Source organism: Pelodiscus sinensis, chromosome 12, assembly GCF_052426305.1.
Source record: "Pelodiscus sinensis isolate ZL-2025 chromosome 12, ASM5242630v1, whole genome shotgun sequence".
Lineage (NCBI taxonomy): Eukaryota > Metazoa > Chordata > Testudines > Trionychidae > Pelodiscus > Pelodiscus sinensis.
The window spans coordinates 17,655,231-17,676,777 of record NC_143063.1 but is presented as its reverse complement, the minus strand read 5'-3'; the positions used below and the strand labels follow the sequence as shown (position 1 = coordinate 17,676,777).

Here is a 21,547-nt window from a genome sequence, read left to right as displayed (position 1 = left end):
CCGGATCTGGCCGACCAAGCTGCTGGATCCAGCCCACAGCCGCCTCGCTGGGACCCTTACTACAGAGTAGCTCTCACCACTTTAAACTGCTGGCTGAGGAGGGAGGGGGAAGCTTTGCACATTGCCCTCACACCCTAGCAAAATCCCTCAGCTCCCACTGGCCACTTTCTGGCCAACAGGAATTGAGAAATTTTGCTGGAGGCAGTGGCAGGCTACAAAGCCTCCTTCCTCCCTCCCCATCCCTATCCTGGAGTAGAACCACACGGAGCAGCCAGCCAAGCATCGTGGGACTGCAGCATATAGGCATGATGCCTGTCTCAGGTTCCTTCAGGGCTGCTGGCTAGGAGCCACCTAGTAAGTGCTTCCCAGCCATAGCCTGGCTCTGGCACTCCTCTTCCCCACCCAACTTCCTGCCCCAGGTCACTACCCAAACCCTCTGTACCCCCTCTGTCTACCTCCTCTAGGTCACAACTCCCTCCCAAATCCTGCACCCCTTCCCCCAGGCCATAATCCTCTCCTGCACCCATACCCTCCTCCTGGATCATGCACCCCAAGCCCTTGCCCCAGATCATTATCCCCTGCTTCATCCAAACTCAGTCTCAGACCCCACATCCCCTTCTGCATCCCAGTCCTCTATCCCAAGCTCCCTTCTGCACTCCACCCGCCATTCCAGACCTCAAACCCCCTTCATAGATGTGTGGCCCTTGACTACTTACCAAAATGTTGGAGTGGCTCCCCAAAAAAACTTATTGCCCACCCCTATTCTAAAGTAATAGTGAGGATTAAGGAACATTCAACTATATCCATTGAAATCTAATCCATATCTGAATACTTAAAAAAAAATAACATGAGGAATGCAAGTATTTAATAAACTTTCTAGAGTGGTCATTTATGTTGCCTTTTGTGAGATTCTATTTGAAGTGATTATGGAACTCATGTTCTTTTGAATGTGTGAACAAGGCTGGCCCTAAACCAAGAGAGACATTTTTATTGCCCCCCTTCATTTGTCAAACTTTTGAACACCTAATTTTGTATTGTATTTGGAGCCCATTTCACAACTTTGAATTCATGATCTGCAATTATGATTAATACCTGTCATGTAAGACAATAAATGTACAAGCTAGGGTCTGTAAAACATTTTACTCCAAGCAATCTATTTTCCCTTTTTCTGCTAGCAACAAAAACAGCATCTCAAGCTTGCTGCAATCAAAGCCTGGCACCCCAGGCAGTTGCCTGCTCCTAAATCCGGCCTTGTTTGTAAACTTAGGAACAAAGCCTATTCTTAACATACTAACTGAGCAGCGTTAGGTAGGACAAGGCTTTACTTGAATGCCTTAGGACTCAGCATTACCACACAAAGAAATAATCACAACAAACTTCATTTGTTTCTCTAATAACAGTATCTTGTACAGTTTTGAGAACTATGATGGAAGACATATGAATTAGGACATCTAATGCTTCACCTTAGTACATATAGAAGGCGTTATAACTTTGTAATATGGAACCTTCCATTTTTCACAATACCTTTGGCCTGTTGCTTGTTGCTCTTTCAACTGAAGAACAGATTCCTCAAACTCCTTTTCCTTCTTCCTTATCTGACTTCTTAGAACCTCTCCAGTGTGCTCCAATTCTTCAATATGTCCTTTTTGTGACTCGATCACATTTTCCCTGTAAGTTAACAAAAGCAGCTTGTATTCAGAAGATTTTGAAAAGAACTATAAAAAAATTTCATACTGGAAAAAAAAAAAGCAGAAAAAATATCTTGTGTGAAGTTATATTCCTGGATCAAGTCTTCTTTCTCATCTGAATAAAGATGCTAACTTGAACTTCTAGAATTGTATTTACCATGTGCACACTTTATTCATGTAGGGGGAAACAAATAGTCCAAACAAAAAACAGATGATCAAAGATTAGCTACATTTTCCATTACAATAGCTAAACCCTTCATAACATCTTTAAAGAGGTATTTATTAGATGGCTTAAATTAGTTTGTTTAGCATGAATAAGCTTACTACGTCATATCCTATATTTACATGGCATATAATTTTCTGTTGCCAAAAGGTTTGCGGGCAGGAAAACTTCACCTCCAGGCATGAGTAGAGTAACAGATCCTCAATGAACTGAAATCGGGAGCTCCATTTTTAAAAGCTTTTATTTTGGGGTATGTGGTGTTGTACAGTGCAAACTATCTGCATTGCTAACTTTTACACGTAGTGAAGTTTATCCTGATTAAGGGATATTTCAAATTAGTTCCACCCAGATCAGGGTTTGCCCTGAAATATGAGCAAATAAGCACATCATATTAATAAAAAAAATGGTACAGGTTGAACCTCTTGAAACAAGGACTCTCTGTTTGGGCAAAATCCATGATCCCGCACAGATGTTCCCTGACCTCTAGAGAGTCCTGGTAACCAGGAATCTGGAGGCAGGAGGGCTGGCAGCAGCAGGGCCGGTGTCAGCAGGCCTGTGTTTTCCGGCAGGGCTGGTGGCATGGGGGTTGGGAACCCTGCCCGGGGCTAGGAGCCTTGCTGAGCTGACGGTGACCTGCCCTAGTCTGGCTTACTCTCTCATTTGGGACCATGTGACTGGTGAACCAGTTAACTGGTAGGGGCTGGCGTAGTTCCCCGCTGCTGCCAGTGACAACTGGTGCTTGGGGGGAGGAAGTGAGGAATGGCCGCGACTGCCCCAGCAGCTTTGGGGTCAGTCATGTCAGCTGCTGCAAAAGTCTTGCAGGTCCCAAAAAGTCAAAGAATTTGTGATGGACTCACAGACTTACTCATGGTACCTCAAGTACTTATAGTACCTAAAGTCTGATTTGGACATATGTTACTTAAATAAGATTATCAGACACAAAAATGGGCTTAGGAAAAGTGAAACCTTAGAAAACCAGAACAGCTACCAATAAATTTTAGTACAGAAAAATAATAAAACAAAGTTTTGTGACTAAGTTAGAAATTAATGACTTTTCCTATGTTCACAGCTCCAGAGCAGGGGTGGGCAATAATTTTAAGTGGTCGGGGCCGCTCCATTATATTAATGGAGGTGATGTGGTCCTGGGCTGAAGGTTGAGTTCAGAAGGAAGCTTGGGGCAAGCAACTGGGTGCAGAAGGGAGTGTGGGATCTGGAAAGGAGTTTGCGTGAAGAAGGTAGGGATGTTAAGGACTAGTTGGATAGTCCATTTGCTTATCAGATAGTCTGTCGACTAGTCGACCTCCCTCCTCCTTGCTGCCTCTATGATATAGAGGCAGCAAAGAGGGAGGGGGAGGAGGGTAGAGAAGGGATACTTCAAAGAGGCAGCACCACACAGCTGAGCCAGGGATTAGCTGTGCGGCGCTGCCACTTTGAAACCCTAAACACAGCGTTTCAAAGGGGCAGCCACCGCACAGCTGGTTGGCGGCTCAACTGTGCGGTGCTACCCCTTGAAAAAGCCGAAGTGACATGGAGCTCGGAGTCAGCTAGGGACTCCCCAGCTGACCCTGGGTTCTGGGGAAATGCCATTTGGGACCGGGGTCATCTGGGAATTCCCCAGCTCATCCTGGGCTCCCTGCAGCACTTCAGCCCAGCCCCAGATCAGCTGAGGAGTCCCCAGCTGATCCTCGGTTCCGCTGAAATGCTGTGTTGAACTTGGGGTCAGAGTACCCCGCTGACCCCAGGCTCCATGGCTTTGAAATGCACAAGAGCCCCCACTGGGGAGTCTTGTACATTTCAATGCATGCATCCACGTGCAGCCCGGGGTCAGCAGGACTTCCCATTTGCCCCGGGCTGGACAGTTCCTTAATCCTTCTCTGAAATGTACAAAAGTCCCACCAGGGGCTCTTGTATATTTCAAAGAAGGAATGTGGAAGTTCTTATCGACTAGTTGCGGGAAATGCCATCGACTACTTAACTATTCAATTAGCTGCATTTTAACATCCCTAGAAGGAGGGAGTTGTTACCTGGGGCAGGAGACTAGGGTGCAGGGTCTAGTGGGGTATGGGTGCAGGAGAGAATTCTGACCTGGACGAAGAGTGTATGAGGGGTGCAGGGGTTGTAACCAGGGGTAGGAATGCAGGAGAGTGCAGGGATTTGGGTTGGGACCAGAGGTAGGGGATTGGGATGCAAGATCTTGGAGGGGGGTTGTGACCTGGAGGAGGGATATAGCAAAGGGTGCAGGATCTGGGAAGGGGCACAGGTGCAGAAGGGGGTGCTGAGGGTTTGGGTAAATTAGGATAGGGGTTTAGAAAGTGAGGCAGAGGATTGGGTGTGGGAGGGAGGGCTGGGGTGCCACAGGCAGGCTCTAGCCAGAAGGCGCTTAGCTTACCTGGCAGCTCCTATCCAGCAGCCCAGCAGGTTACTTAGTCAGGGTTCCTGCCTTACATGCCTTCAAACATGAGCAGAGCAGCTGCAGAGGCCATGTATATGGTGCTCTGAAGTGCATGCTCTGAGGGGGGAATGATGGGGTACTTTACATGCTGAAGCTCCTATTCGCTGGAAACTGGCCAATGGAAGCTGTGAGATTTTGCTGGAGGCGGGGCAGCGTGAGAAGCCTCTCCCTCCTTCCCCAGGCTTGCAACATTCACAGAGCCCCGCAACCAGCTTTTCTGAACACCAAGTGGGGATGTGGCAGGCAGGAAGCTGGCTGAGGCTCCTATGGGCTGGATGCAGTGGCTTGGTGAGCTAGATCTAGCCCACGGGCCATATTTTGCACAGCCTGGTCCCAGAATATGGATGTGTCAGAGGCTCTCTGTGCTCCATATTTAACTTACAATGCATGCTAGATTGAATTTACAAGCAGCTTTTAACCTTGGAACTGCAGCTAGACATCTATGGCTGTCAAAATCATAAGTCTGGAAATATACACAGCAACAAAACAGAACCAGAGCCCAAGCCCAAGTCTGCTGGGCATGGACAATGGTAGGTTTTTGTTTGCTGTATAGCAGACCCTTAAAGCCAGCTTAGCCAGCCCCATCTCCTAGGCTGTACCTTCTAAACTGCACAGCACAGAATCTGGCCCAACTATGCATCTTCATATTTAATCAGTTAAGCAACATCTGTGATAGGTTACCTTTTTCAGGGGAAATCTCTAAAATAAAGCCCAGGTGCTTCAAAAAGTATGATTGCAATAATTCCATAGATAATAGCTTTCTTCCTTTTGTCAGAGGTGATCCAATAGCCTTGCGTAGGAATAGGGGGCACTGTGCTGCAAGAAGTGCTATTTTTGAATGAAATATAAAATCAATACTCTGGCCACTAACAAAAATATCCCAGGACAAATTTTGCATGTGTAGGTTGTTAAAACCTGACAACATTCCACGTAGAGTACAGTACATATATTTTACTGCATTATATTTCTCTGTCCAATGCAATTTGATAAGGATCCTTATACTTTCTATTTCTAAATCTCTTGTGCAATGTTGCTTGATGCCAGTACAATCAACGCCAGAGTGCAAGACCCCATTTTTTGTTGGAATGAAAGCGCTGTAAAACACCTTAATCATTGAAGAATGTGTTTTTTCTTAATAACATCACATATTAATAACTGTATATTATAGAAAATTAAGAATTATAAACAAGTATCCTACAAATTTCTTATCTCATCCCTTGCTTCTTCAAGCAAACTATGTCCATATCTTGGGAGCACTGGTTGGGGGGATCTCAAGGATCTCATTTCTATATCTTGAAATCTCATTCCTAAAAATAAAGAAAACAGAGAGTCATATTCTGACACAGCAGTTAATGAAAACAATATTTAACATAAGGGGAAATCCTTATAAATATAAATATGTATATAATTATTATGTAGATGTCATAACAGATATCTTCATATCTAATACACAATAGAATGCTATGTATAAATTCAGAAAATGCATCATGAAGGTAGGGTACCAAAATTCCAGTATGGACAAAACAAAATAAAAGTGACAGACAGGTGATCAGTAGGCTTTAATATGGACCTACTAGAAGGCATTTAATTTGGGAAGCAAAGAACATAACTGCCAGCTTCATTGCAAGAGGACTTAACAATAATGATAATTTAAGAGATGTCTACTGCCTAGTAATTATTCTTGTTCTCTGACTGAACCATCTCCATGGAGCCATAGTGCAGGAATTATGTACCTATCTTAGCAGTCACAGGACCATGATTAGGATTTTATAGTTCAGGAAATTAATTGGAACCCCAAATCTTACATTGAGCTGACTGATGGTGTAAGTATTCCAATCAATTTTAAAGGTCTTTCAGTTCCTTATTATCATCAGAAACTCTATTTAGATTTGGGCACCAAAGCAGGGTGAGAGAGATGACCAGTGAAACGCCTTCTTCTCCTACACCTCCACCAAGCCACACAGAAAGAGGTTAGCTAGGTGTAACCTCCCTGAAGAGAGTTGCTAGACTAGTTGAATGGACAGTCCTCCCAAATTCAGTATCTGATGTTATTGCTGCATCAAAAGATTAGTGATTTGTTAAGGCATGAACTAACTATATACATCAGCTTTTCAGATAACAGCACACTGAAGACACACGACACTGAAGCTGCCATCCTTCTACAAGAGTGAGCTGTGAGATGCTCAAGTCACAGGAACACCAGCGAGATCATATAATGAACTAAATGAGCATCCTTACCTATTTTGGCAGCCTTTGAACTGAGATGATTGACCTTTCATGTATTTCCAAAGGTTACAAATCTGTTTGACTTTAAGTAGCTCAGTTATTCCAAAAGTAGCTAATCATTCTTAATATTCAGTTAATTCATGGTTAGATTTGTATTGTTGTAATAGCACACAAGTTAATGTGTAAGCTTGAAACTTTGTGTCTCTCACCAACAGAAACTATTCTAATAAAATATATTACCTCACACACAAACTCCCTATGTAATAAATATCAAGAAAGCCACTGAAGTTGAAAGTCTACTCATACAGAGTAGGGATGTTAGAAATCGGTCATTTTAATTATATCTCAGCAGTTACACTGTTATGCAGTGAGCTCCTGGCCCCACTTCTGGGAAGCCCTCTGCTATACGATGCTGCTGCCTCTGTATAAGAGGCAGCAGCATGGGGAGCAGCAGCTCCTATCCCTGGGGGGGCCCGAGCTTCCCACAGACAGAGCGCTGCTGCCACCCTCTGCTGTGAGCCCTGCAGACAGGGGCTATGGCTGCCCTAGCTGCTGCCTCTATCAGCACAGGCTGGCAGGGGGCTCACCTGCTGGTCTGAGTTTTAAAAGCAGAGCACGTGGGGCGGGAGGGGGGTTGTTGTGGTTAAATCAGGACCATTAAATGATAAGCAGTTGCTTATAGGTTAACTGGTTACGCAGGTAACCACTAACATCTCTAATACAAAACCACACCTTTCTAACTCAAGTAATCATAAGAACAGCCATACTGGGCCTGAGCAAAGCTCCATTTGGCTCAGTATCCTGTCTTCCAACAGCGACCAGTGCCAGGTGCTTTACAGGGAACAAGCAGAACGGATAATCATCAAATGATCCCGACATCTATTCCCAGCTTCAGGCAAACAGATGCTGGGAAAACATCATCCTTGCTTATCTTGGCCAATAGCCACTGAGAGCTGTATCTTCCATGAAGGTATGTAATTCTTCTAGATCGTGGTCTCCAACCTTTTGTACACACAAGATCACTTTTTGAATTTACCCCACCTTTTCCCCAAAGCCTGCCCTATTTACTCCCTCCCTCCCCTCCACTGCTGACCATTTGCTCTTCCTCATCCTTATTCACTTTCACCAAGTTGGAGCAGAGGGTTGGGGTGCAAGGGGGGTGCAGTTTCTGGGCTGGCACTGAGGGGTTTGGCATGTGGGAGGGGGCTCCGGGCTGAGCCTGGGGCAGGGTGTTGGGGTGCAGGAGTGAGGAGTACAAGTTCTGGGTGGGAGTATGGGTGCAGGAGGGGCCCCAGGCTGATGCAGGGGGTTGGGTGAAGAAGGGGGTTCTCATTAGGGGGTGGTGGTATGGGGTGCAGGCTCTGGCCTGGAGGTACTTTCTACATGCAGCTCCTGGCCAGTGGTGCAGCAAGCCTTAGGCAGGCTGACTGCATGTCCTAACCCCATGCTACTCCTGGAAGTGGTTGGCTGCTGGCACATCTCTTCACACCACAGAGACAGAATGTCTCCATGCGCTACCCATGCCCACAAGTGCCACTCCCACAACTCCAGTGGCCAGTTCTCAGCCAATGAGAGTTACATGCACGGGCAGAGGCAACATGCAGAGATGCTTCCTGCACCCCAGGGTTTGCAGAGATGTGCCAACACCCATCCACTTCCAGGAGTGGCATGGGGACAGGACATGCAGCCATCCTGCCTGAACATTGCTGCACTGCTGGACTTTTAGCAGTGTGGAGTTGTGATCAACTGGCAGTGAGTTGTGATCGACCCAGCTGAGTGCAATTAACTGGTTTGTGACCACTTTAACTTGCTAGAACCATGGACCATCAGGCTGAATCTCAAAATGTTTCTTCTAGATCAAAGGAAAACAATGAAGCTTTTCAGAGACAATATGGTTCTTAAACAGACAGGGAGATCTTGATTGTCTCTTTTGTGTCCGGATATTGTTTGTGGGCTTGCCATGTGCAGGCTCATTTGAGAGAAAACGACTCATTCCTATAGATATCTTGCATCCTTGACACAAGAGAGGCAATTAAGTTCTCCCTTATCTCTTTAAGCAACCATACTGTCACATGAATTACTTCAAACTGGATTCTTCAGAGACTGACAAAGGAAGAACTTTTGGATAAATAGTCTGAGTTTAAACTAATTCAGAGACAGGTTTCTGATTCAACAGATGAAAAAAACATTATTTTCTGGAAGACAGAGGGGGTAAACAATCCTTAAAGAAGGATTAGAAAGACTGACACCTGCCAGAGCCTAAAGTTTAGTTGGGATGACCTCTGGTAAGCTTTACAGCATAAGTGGAGAGGCGTTTGGTTTTAATATATTTACTCTTTGAATGCTTTCACCTTAAAAATGAACATACTGCAGAGTCCTTTCTAAGCATGCAACTTGTAATATAGGTAATAACATTGTAGTTGCTAAGGAGAAAACAAAGCAAGCCTGCTTAGGCAGTTCAATTTGTTGGGAAGCCACAGAGTAAGCAGGGAACTGTGCTGCCTGGAAAATGCCCCATCAGGAGGGAGAGAGATAAGAATCGCTCTGCCCATGAAAGGCGGAGCTGGGGAGCCTAAGGTGGATGCTCTTGCTGGACCAGCGAGAGAGATCACAAGTGAAGTACCCTGAACTACGTCACCTCTCACAATATGTGAGCTAGCTGGTCATTTTTATGCACCAAGCTGTTGTCTACGGTTACTTAGAGCATGCCAATTTTAGCTGACGTGGTTGTATTTTCTCCTCATAAGACTAAAATGTACAAGTACAAAGCAAGCAAAAGCCAGAGCTCCTTTTATATTTAGGGTATCCCAAAATGCTTTACACACAAAGAAAAAGGGGTTACTGTAAACAGAAATGCATAGCAGTACAATAAGGTATGCAAATACAGCAAGCAATGCTCATCTGTTCTCACCTCAGAGAACAAAATCTATTTTATTGAGAAATAAAATATTAGCCAAGACACTAGGACAATCACTTTTTTTTTTTTTTAAAGACAAGAAGGCAATACAACTGCAACACAAAGACAGAAATAAACAGAAAAAAACCTCTGCTTAACAATGTATCTGAAATAATTTTGCAACAGTAGGTCTAGGACACAGAAGTTTGCTTTTGCAAGCTAAAGAGCACTTATAGTGTGTCAGAGTATTCTAAGTTTTTTGTCCTTGCTTCATCTTTAACTACAGCATTGTAGAGGCAGTCTAGATGAAAGTGCTTAATGTGTAATTCATGACATCACAAAGGCTGAAAGAACACCATTACTGGGTAATAAAAATTTCACACTATATAAACATTAGAAGAGTACAATACTGAGGTCTATTACTTTTCACTGCCTGTTTAAAAGCATCAGAATTAAGGTCAGAGTGTCATAGTAACTAAATCTCAATGAACTTTTCCAGCTGTACGAATGTTTGCAAGATTATTCAACTGAAATTTTTTTAAAAAGGACAAAAATACAATGTTCCTGACCACAAGTCTGACACAAAACTTGCAGAAGTTAATGGGGTCTCACCAGCTGAGTCAATAGGTTTTGGATGAGGCTCAGTATACCTATTTTTACAAGTTATTTTGACAGATACATTAAACTATCCAAACACAAATCCCTTAAACTTTTTCCTTATAAAAATTATTGAATTTGCTAATATAATTTAATCCCTCCAAATACAAAAGACTGAAAACAAGTGCTTATTTCTACTCCTCTTGTAGTAAATGACAAGTTTTGAATATAAAAACCTGTAAAAATTATGATTCTGCCTCACCATTTAAAACTTCCAGAATCTACACATGTATCATTTATTTTTAAGATTTTCAATGTTGTGCATGCATATACCCACGTCTAAAGGTTAGGGATGTTAAAATGTGCTTAATCTGGTAACTATGTAACTGCTGAAAATCTCAGTGATTACATGCACCTGCTCACGGGATGGGACCTGGCTCCTGGTGAACACCAGCTGTTGCCCTACGCTGCTGCCTCTGTGTCAGAGGCAGCCAGCTCCCCAGAAGCCAGAGTGTACTGGCTCCCATCTGTAGCCCTGCTACCGGGGAAGTTGGCTGCCACCACGCACCAGCTACTGCCTCAGCCTTCTGCCTCTATATCAGAACCAGCAGCACAGGGCAGCAGCCAGCTCCCCAGAAGCCAGCACACACCGGCTCCTGACTGCAGCTAAGCTTGAACTCTCACTCCAGCCTACATTCCTGAAAAATACAATAATTGAAAATGCATGTATATTTTTCATTTCTTTTTCCAAAAAAAGAAATTCCTTCAGTTACAGACCTGAGCAAAGCTGGGTACATCTGCTAGTAACATATACAGAGATTTGAATTGACATTAAAAAATTAACATATTAGCATATGCTATGTTTGCTAATGATTTTATCCAAAACGAATTTCCTATTGCCAATATCATCATGGGTTCTCAAGTGATGACATACAAAAAAGGACAAGACATAAGGACTGCCACAAAGAATAAAATAAAAGTAGGCAAACGCCTCATTTTTTTCTAATACTTCCTGAAGAGACCGCTGCCCACGAAGAAGCTAAAGAACAGAAATTAGAATGTGAGTATATATGTAACTATTTCTTCGGTGAAGAACAAATCAGGATATTGTTTATCTCTATTTTAATTATACCTTTCCTTGTGCGCTCTTGGATAGTGACAGACTCATTCACTTTTCTGAGACCAGTGTTAATGCGAGACTGAACATAGCTGTACGGAGTGTGCCGATGGCCTTGAACTTGGAGCTGCTGTTTGGTTGCAATCAGTCTCTTGCGGATGCCTTCATTTTGTTTCTCAAGCTCACGAACTTTCTCTTGTAGCTGCTCAATCATTTCTTCAAGTTCCACATCCTGGCCCAACCGCTTGGGGCCACCACCAATCTGCTCAGATCTTTTCTTGTCATGAACAAGCCGAATTAACTTGGTGGCCATTCTGGGGAAATAAAAAGATGAAAAAGAATGTGAAAAGTCAGCATAAAAACCATTGTGTTGAAAAGAACATAATCACTGTGAAGACTTCAGCATAGAACCTGAATAATAAATTGCAGGTTTTGATATAACTATTACTGCCTGTAAAGAACGCTTTGAAGATAATTGAAACCATTGGGCAGCAATCTGCTTCATAGCACTGACAAATAACAGTTTCCTAAGGCTTATCATTTAAGGACACATATTTACTCCATATGGTTCTTAAATATAATTTTTAAGGCATGATCCTATAGAGGAACTCTGCATTCTGTTAAGTACAGTTACAGATTGGGGATGTGGTGAGACAATGTATAAAAACTACAATTCCACAAGATATTAAACTGTTGAACACATGCTCATAACATGCAGCATTTCAGTGATGTATTGTTTACACTTTCACTGTAGGATTTTAAACCATGTTTCCGTTCTAAAAATGCTAAAAAGTATAGGTAAGGGTGCTCAAAAAGCTCCTGATGAGAAAATCTTAAGTTTATGTTGCCATGCTAAATTTTATATTTAATACATAGTACCAATGTGCTAAGAGAAGTAGTGATTAGCTGTGGAGCATAATTAGATACAGGAAGTGTGGTTTTCATCTGTCTTTAAAAGGATACGAATTTTGCTTTTGGCATCTTAAGAGTTGTACCTTTGATTTCTTTTAGTTTTGATAAACATTGCAAAGCCAGAACAAAAGGCAGAGAAGGCACATGGGGGTGATGTAATATATAAGAACATAAAACATGCCCAGCAGTGAATAGAAAAAAAACTTGGCATAGAAAGAAAGAAAAGGTGGCTTTGATGAAGGAGACAAGTTCAAGACTTTACAAAATTGGTCGCACATCTTAAAGAGCTGTATCTAGTTTACAGGGAATCTACTTTTGTAGAGGCCTAGACAGGAGATTGAAAATAAAGACACACTTAATTTGTTTGCTTTACTTTAGCCTGGTTACAGACAGAAGCTTTTATTTAAGAACAAAAGTGAAACAACAAAAATAATTCAAAATACCTTTGGGATGTCACAGTATATATACACATACACATACACATACACATACACACACACACTTCTGCTGCATATTCAATTTGCACTTCTATCTAGAAAAACTCCAGCATGTGATATTGGTAGGAAATTAATGGCTGAATTAGTTAAGACTTTTTCCTCGGACAACTAGGGATATTAGACAGCGATTAATTGAATAGTTGTGTAAATGCATCACATATTATCGGTTACAAGACTATTTGATAGTCCCCAGGGGCAGGGCCAGGAAACCATTGCGTTCTCGGCACCACTACTGCGAGAAGTCTAAATAATAAGATGGGTGAACTAGAGTGCCTCGTTTGAAAGGAGGATATTGATATAACAGGCATTATGGAAACTTGGTGGAATGAGGACAATCAATGGGACACAGTCACAACAGGATATAAAATATATCGCAAGGACAGAACAGGTTGTGCTGGTGGGGGAGTAGTACTATATTTGAAAGAAAATGTATAATCAAATCAAGTAAAAATCTTAAATGAGCCAAAATGTTCTATAGAATCTCTATGGATATTAATTCCATGCTCCAATAATAAGCATATAGGAGTAGGGATATATTATCGACCACCTGATCAGGACAGTGATGAAATGCTATCAGAATAAAAAAAACTCAATAATAGTGGGGGATTTCAAGTATCCCCATATTAACTGGGTACACATCACCTCAGGACGGGATGCAGAGATAAAAATTCTTGACACCTTAAATGACTGCTTCTTAGAGCAGCTGGTTCTGGAACCCACAGGGGGGAGGATATTCTTGATTTAGAACTAAATGGAGCACAGGATCCGGCCCAAGAGGCAAATATAACTGGACCACTTGGAAATAATGACCATAATGTAAAAAAATTTAACATCCCTGTGGTGGGAAAAACAACTTAGCAGTGCAACAATGTACCATTTAATTTCAGAAAGGGAAATGACACAAAAATAAGGAAGTTAGTTAAGCTAAGGTGACCAGAATTTGAAAAAGTGCGAGGAGGACACTGAGTTGACAAAATATATACTTGTATATGTGTATAAATAATCATTTAAATAAATGATCACAATATTAGTCTTCTTATAAGACAAACAGACTTGACTTAAAAACATTCATATAACATTTAAATCACTATTTGTCGCTCTTTTAAGAAATTGAAAATCTCGATCCATTTTTTTTGCATCAATTTTGTGTTCAGTCCATTCATTGTCTTTTATTATACTGTTAATTCTTCGTACTTCGAACAATAAATTGTCATTTATTGTGATGCTAACTTTTTCTTTAACAAATAAAACTGTTTCAAGGATTTTATTCCTTTGAATTTCTTCATTCAGCAGAATCAAACCAAACACGTACACTGATTCGTCATGCTTAGTCCAATTTTCTAGATATTCAAGACCATTTTACACCACCAAAATTAGTATTTGTGTTATCGGCACACATCGCAATAACTTTATCATTCAAATTATGATTATCCACTATTTTTTATATGATTAGATATTATTTCAGATGTCTCACCATCAATTGCTTCCAAATTCAAAAATTTGATTTGAATACCATTTTCAAAACTGAAGTAATGAACTAACACCAGATACAACTTTGTATCTTTGTGTTTTGAAGCATCCGAAAGAAATGTAACAAATTTAGCTTCATTTAAACCTTTCTTCAAATTCGCTAGTGTGTAAGTTTGAAAAACATTGTGAATAATAGCCTCTTCTTTAGTTCTGACACAATGGAATTTTTTATTATAAAGTACTCTTCAGTTTTGACGTACAGTCCATGCTCCAAAAACTTTGATTGTGCATCATAGAGTGGTACGCAGTCAGACCTTCGGCAGCTGCTAAATTCTTTTTGTCTTCTTCAAATGATGTACTTCCTAAGAAGTCTGTAACTTTCTGGGACATTGATGCCAATGTTAAAGAATTTTGATGTTTGTTTGATGAAACATGCTTCGTTATGCTGGATCGGCCACCTACTGCCACACTGAATTCCACCGAACAGACAGTACACTTCACTAATGAATCATCTCTTGTTTCATCCACAATTCTGATGAACGGAAATTCCTTTTTTAAATTCTCGTTGAAATGGCATTTTCTTTTCTTCGACATTTTTAGGGTTAATTGTGTCAACTAAAAAAATCACATTCACATTACATTAAAATGGCTCAAAATAAACAATAACATTTCATAAATACCCTATAACTGTATTTTACTGTATATTAAGCCTTTTAACAGGGGTTCAATCAGTTTTGTAACTTACCGGCTTTTCTGACAAGTGCCCACGTCCAGCACTTCGACAGATGTGCGGATCAGCCAACTTTGCAGTGATGTTACTAGATTGCAGTATAATGATACTTTAAAAAACAGCGGGATATAATTTTTTGGCAAAGTAGAACAGGAAGGACAATTTTTTTCAAAGGAGGACAAAAGGAGGACATAATTATTGGGGAGGACAAGCCCCTCAAAAGGAGGACTGTCCTCCTCAAAGGAGGACGTCTGGTCACCTTAGTTAAGCAGAAATTAAAAGGTACAGCGACAAAAATACAGCTGAATGGAAACTTTAGAAAGACACCGTAATAGTGGCCAAACTTAAATGTATATTCCAAATTAAAAAACACAGTAAGAGAACCAAAAAAGGGCCACTGTGGCTTAACAACCAAGTAAAAGAAGCAGTGAAAGATAAAAAGATGTCTTTAAAAAATGCGGAAGTCAAATCCTAGTGAGGAAAATAGAAAGGAGAATAAACTTTGTCAAATTAAGTGTAAAAATATAAGAAAAAACAAAAAAAGAGTTTGAAGAACAGCTAGCCAAAAACTCAAAAAGTAATAGCAAAATGTTTTTAAGTACATCAGAAGCGGGAAGTCTGCTAAACAAACAATGGAGCCTTGGACAACTGAGATGTTAAAGGAGTACTCAAAGATGATAAAATAATTGCAGAGAAGCTAAATGAATTCTTTGCTTCAGTCTTCACAGCTGAGGATACTGGGGAGATTCCCAAACGTGAGCCATTCTTTTTAGGTGACAAACCTAAGGAATTGTCCCAGATAGAAGTATCATGAGAGGAGGTTTTGGAATAAATTGATAAACTTAATAGTAACAAGTCACCAGGACCAGATGGCATTCAACCAAGGTTCTGAAAGAACTCAAATGTGAAATTACACAAGTATTAACTGTGGTTTGTAACCTACCCTTCATATTGCCTTCGTACTTAATGAATGGAAAATAGCTATCATGACGCCAATATTTAAAAAGGGCTGTAGAGGCGATCCTGGCAATTACAGACCGGTAAGTCTAACGTCAGTACTGGGAAAATTAGTTAAAACTATAGTAAAGAATAAAATTGTCAGACTCATAGATGAACATAATTTGTTGGGGGAAAGTCAACATGGTTTCTGCAAAAGGAAATCATACCTTACTAATCTATTAGTGTTCTTTGAGGGGGTCAACAAGCATTGGACAAGGGGGATCCAGTAGATATAGTGTACTTTGATTTCCAGAAAGCCTTTGACAAGGTCCCTCACCAAAGGCTCTTAAGAAAATTAAGTTATCATCGGATAAGAGGGAAGGTCCTTTCATGGACTGATAACTGGTTTAAAGACAGGAAAAAAGGTTAGGAAAAAATGGCAAGTTTTCAGAATGGAGAGAGGTAACTAGTGAGGTCTCCCAAGGGTTTGTCTGGAGATCAATCCTATTCAATTTATTTCTAAATGATCTAGAGAAAGGGGTAAACAGTGAGGTGGCAAAAGTTGCAGATGATACTAAACTGCTTAAGATAGTTAAGACCAAAGCAGACTGTGAAGAGCTTCAAAAGCTTCTCACCAAACTAAGTGATTGGACAATAAAATGGCAAATGAAATTTTATGTTGATAAATGTGGAAAAAAATAATCCCAACTATTCATATAATATAATGGGGACTAATTTAGCTACAACTACTCAAGAGAAAGATCTTGGGGTCATTGTGGCTAGTTCTCTGAAAACATCCTGTGCAGTAGCAGTCAAAAAAAAAATCAAATAAAATGTTAGAAGTCATTAAAAAAGGGATAGAGAATAAGACAGAGAATATTTCATTGCCTCCATACAAAACCATGGTATTCCCACATCTTGAATACTATGTACAGATGTGGTGACCTGATATCATGGTTTGCAATTTGCATATCTTTTTCCGAACCCCCTCCAGCAGTCTACATGTAGTCTGAGGGTTCAGGTACTTGTACTCTGGAGATTGGGGCCCTTAACACAGGGGACTTCTCCACTAACTGGTCGGGTCAACTCTCTTGCACCTCTCTACCTCTCCACTAGTACAATGACCTTGTCATAGGTGGCTGGTTTGTTCTGGTGGACCCAAACACAAAAATCCGGAGGTAGCCTCCTCATGTATCGGTCAATCACCAGTATCTGTAGAATCTCTTCAGGGCTCTGGGACTCAGGTTGTAACCACCTTCGCGCAAGATGGATGATGTCATATAACTGGGAACATGGAGATTTGTTCTCCTGATATCTCCAGTTGTGATATCATTGGACCCGTACTGCAACCGTCACACCCACTTGGGTTAAGATTTCTGCCTTCAACCAAGGGTAGTTTGCTGCTGTTTCAAGTGGGCAGGTCATGGTACTCCTTCTGCACTTCTACACACAGGAAAGGAATGAGTATCTTGGCTCACTGGTCTCTAGGCCAGGCTTCACGTACTGAAATTTCAAAGATGAGCAGGTAGGCTTCCATATCTTCTGTACTCATCTTGGGTAAAAAACTTGTGACCCTCAAGCTTTTTGCTGCCCTGGCTAGGAATGTAAGGCTACTTCTAGACTGGCCCCTTCTCCGGAAGAGGCATGCAAAGCAGGCAAGTCAGAATAGGGAAATCCGTGGGGGATTTAAATATCCCCCGCGGGATTTAAATAAACATGGCCGCCGCTTTTGTTTCCGGCTTGGGGAAAAGCTGGAAAAGAGCGTCCAGACTGGCGCGATCCTCCAGAATAAAGCCCTTTTACTTCTCTTCTTCAATCTATAGCTTTCCTCTTTTCCTCCTACATTTTCTTCTCTCCCCTGGCATTTTTGCATGTAAGTAACCTATTGCTCAATACTTATCTGGCATTCTGCAAGACCCCAATCAGTGCGACACATGGCACCAAATTTTTACTCTTTTCTATTCATGCCCCCTGCAGCCATACCAAACTTAGCTCCCTGGCCTAACTATAAATAAGTTTCTGAAAGGCAGAATGCTCTGTTTCCTCCTCACTCTCTTGAAAATTTTTATCCTTTTTCTTTTCCTCCTTCCCACTCCTCCTTTTCAGTTGGCTTCCTATATCTCTATTCCCTCAGAATGTAAAGCTCTAAAGTGTACAATGCTTACATAAGTAGGTAAACAGTTCATGGCTGGGAACCAAACAGGTTGTCATGGTCTGTCTCTGAACAGAAATCAGCTGAGTGGAATGAAATCAGAGTTGGGAGTGTAAGTAATACAACCTTGTGCTGCGAAAATTCTGAGGACTGTATTCCGAGTATTAAGGCCTGTAGCCAGACAGGAACCCCCCTGTAACATCCATTTTTGCTTGCCTGGAGCATATAGGGCACACAGAGCAGAAGGCCCAGGCTGCTGTGACCATGAATGGCTGTAAACAGAGATACACCAATTGCTGACCAAGAGGCTGCCAAGGAGTGCCCTTGACTTAACCCATATTGATACGAACACACAGCCGTCCGCGGGGGGAGGAATCTCTCGCCCAGTAAAAAAATGTCTAGTACTCACAATTTAGTTATCTCTCTTGCAAGTGTAAATTAACTTGAAACTTGCTTGTAAGAACTGGCGCCACAAAACGGACCAGTACATTTTGGCCTCTTAGATAAGAAAGAGGATACGAGCCCCCAGGGGTATAAAGATGGGTCCAGCAGCACATTTACTCTGAGTGTCAATCTACCATCTATCTGCTGGTCGGGTTAGGTGTTTGATCTCCCAAGGTTCTAGAGGGGACGCCCACCTCGTATTCGTCTTTCCTAGGAATTGAGAGACCGGCCCTGGCCTGACACGCTGGAAACGAGAGTCACAGAAAGGGGTAAAAATTGTACCTAGATGTGGTCCTTTGTCTTAAGTGTACACATAGACTTAGAGCTCTTTAAAGATTAAGCTGTCACTTGGTACCATTATTTCTATTTTCTATCTTTATTTTCTTTGTAACTATTTTTAAAATCTGTATTTGCTAACAGTTAAGAAATAGAGCAATAGCCATTGTAACCATATGCTTTTATAAGTTTTTTTAATAAACCTGTAACTGTTTAAGTTTTAACTTGACTCCTTCAGTTGCTGTAATAGAACCAAGCACAACGTAAAAGAACTTCAGCCGGTCATAAGGGACAGGTATAGGACACACCCTGCCATGACCGTCGGCTGACAAGGCCCTTGTGGAAAAACTAAGTAAATTCTTTGCTTCGGTCTTCACGACTGAGGATGTTAGGGAGATTCCCGAAAATGAGCCATTCTTTTTAGGCAACAAATCTGAGGAATCGTCCCAGATCGAGGTGTCATTGGAGGAGGCTTTGGAACAAATTGACAAACTTAACAGTAACAAGTCACTGGGACCAGATGGTACTCACCAAAGAGTTCTGAAAGAACTCAAATGTGAAATTGCGGAACTATTAGGTACATAAGATGATCCCTGTAATCATCTTCTGTATCTAATGACTGGAAGATATCTAAAGTGATGCCAATATTTAGAAACAGCTCTAGAGGTGATCCTAGCAATTACAGACCAGTAAACCTAATGTGAGTTCTGGACAAATCAGTTGAAACTATAGTAAAGAACAGAATTGTCAGACACATAGACAAACATAATTTATTGGGGAAAAATCAATATGGTTTCTGTCAAGAGAAATCATGCCTCACTAATCTATTAGAAAAAATAATCCCAACTATACATACAAAACTATGGAGATTAATTTAGCTATAACCACTCAAGAGAGAGATCTTGGAGTTATTGCGGATAGTTCCCTGAAAACATCCACTCAATGTGCAGCAGTGGTCAAAAAAGCAAACAGAACGTTAGGAATCATTTAAAAAAGGATAGAGAATAAAGACAAAGACCATCTTATTGCCTCAGTATAAATCCATGGTATGCCCACATCTTGAATATTGCGTACAGATGTGGTCGCCTTATCTCATAAAAGATATATTGTCATTGGAAAAGATTCAGAAAAGGGCAACAAAAATGATTAGAGGTTTGGAATGGGTGCCACATGAAGAGAGATTAAAAAGACTAGGACTTTTCATCTTAGAAAAGAGGAGACTAAAAGGGGGCGGGGGTAGACAGGTCTATAAAATCATGACAGGTATGGAGAAAGTGAATAAGGAAAAGTTATTTAATTGTTCCCATAACACAAGAACTAGGGATTATCAAATGAAATTAATAGGTAGCAGGTTTAAAACAAGCAAAAGGAAGTTTTTCTTCATACAGCACACAATCTGTGGAACTCCTTGCCAGAGATTGTTGTGAAGACTAGGACTTCAACAAGGTTCAAAAAAGAACAAGACAAATTCATGGACCTTAGGCCCATCAATACTTATTTGCCTGGAGAGGTAGGAATGGTTTCCCTACCCTCTGTCAGAAGCTACAAATGGATGACAGGTGGTGATTCCCTCTTCTGTTCACTCCCTCTGGGGCCATCTGGCATTGGCCACTGTCAGAAGACAGAACACTGGTAGAGGTGAACCTTTCTTATGGCCATTCTTATGTTCTTAAGGTTGTCATAGACCACTCTGAAAAGTTTTCTTACTCCAGCTTGCGTGATTTTGATTTGTTGTTGATTGAGGTTTAAAAGGACATATTCCCCAAATCTGTTTTTGGCTTAAAAAAATAAGAAAAATCAAACCTTTTAATTTTATCTTCTTGCTTATGTGCATGTTGCTTAAGTAAGATATTTTCATCATGCAAACGCAGGAAACGGTCTTCTAGCTCCTCACGACTAATCCGTGAGACAGCTTGCCGAGCTTTCACATTCTGTGCAGCTGATGATTCTAATAAGCAGAAACAAAATCACAGCAAATTACTTTCATGATTCCCAAAGGGATATCGTCATCATTTGGAAACCTAGCCAGTTTTAAAAATCAAGTTTAATATAATTTCTGGTTCAACCTGACCAAAATATGCCTGCCAATTGATGATTATACACTCATATTTTCTATTCTTTTTAGTGCTTTCTTATTCTTTTCATGGAATACCCATACAAATAATAAGACAAACTGGTAGTTAATGGATGATTGAGGGGGAAAAAGCTTAACTGATTCAAAGCACTTTGTGTGTTAACACAATCATAGCAGTATGCTATCAATTTTTATAGACTGGAGAGAGTTCCTTTTTAAACACAAAGTAAATTTACTCACACAAAATTATAGAAAAATTAACTGATAAATTCCAGGAAATTAAGTCAAATGTGTGAACTGAACCTCAATACAGTAGACAATAATAGTGCATACTCCTCAGTGGTGCTGAATGGCTTCTGCTCCCATAGTCAATGGGCCAACTTCTGCTCCCACTAATGTCTATAGCTACAGTAATTCCTCATTTAACACGACAGATGTATTTCTGAAAATGTTCATGCTAAGCAAAAACGTGCTACGCGGGGTCAATTTTCCTAATTAAAAAAATGGAAAAGGTGAGTGTTGCATTTCAGGCGTTGGTGGCGAACTCAATTTTTTGTTGGTGCTGGGTCATCAACATTAGATATCTAGCAACACAAGATATCTAGCAACATAAATCATTGCCTTTTGTTAAAATACAAAGATAAACGTGAGTGAGTGGAGAAGTGCTGTGACCATGTGTGTTCATCCACTCATGCGTATTACCACTGTTTTCACCAACTTGTCCCACATGCGAAGTAGTCCGCCACTTGATTATTTTTGTGTTATTTCAAGGATGGTCGTGTTATTCAAAAAATGTTCCCTAAAAAAAAAATATGCTATTGCGAAAACGTGTTAAGCGAGTAATTACCGCATAG

The 21,547-nt window shown here is 41.0% G+C and overlaps 1 protein-coding gene across 1 annotated transcript in view; it reads right to left on the bottom strand.

Annotated features, from left to right (window-relative positions):
• RPGRIP1L (RPGRIP1 like) overlaps window positions 1-21,547 on the bottom strand; it is a 171,246-nt gene that overhangs the window by 138,799 nt on the left and 10,900 nt on the right. Inside the window, exons 3-6 of the mRNA XM_075940279.2 lie at window positions 20,423-20,567; window positions 11,215-11,513; window positions 5,562-5,670; window positions 1,525-1,668 (exon numbers count right to left, since the gene is read on the bottom strand). Of these exons, the coding sequence (XP_075796394.2) occupies window positions 1,525-1,668; window positions 5,562-5,670; window positions 11,215-11,513; window positions 20,423-20,567 (697 nt within the window). The remainder of the gene's footprint in view (window positions 1-1,524; window positions 1,669-5,561; window positions 5,671-11,214; window positions 11,514-20,422; window positions 20,568-21,547) is intronic.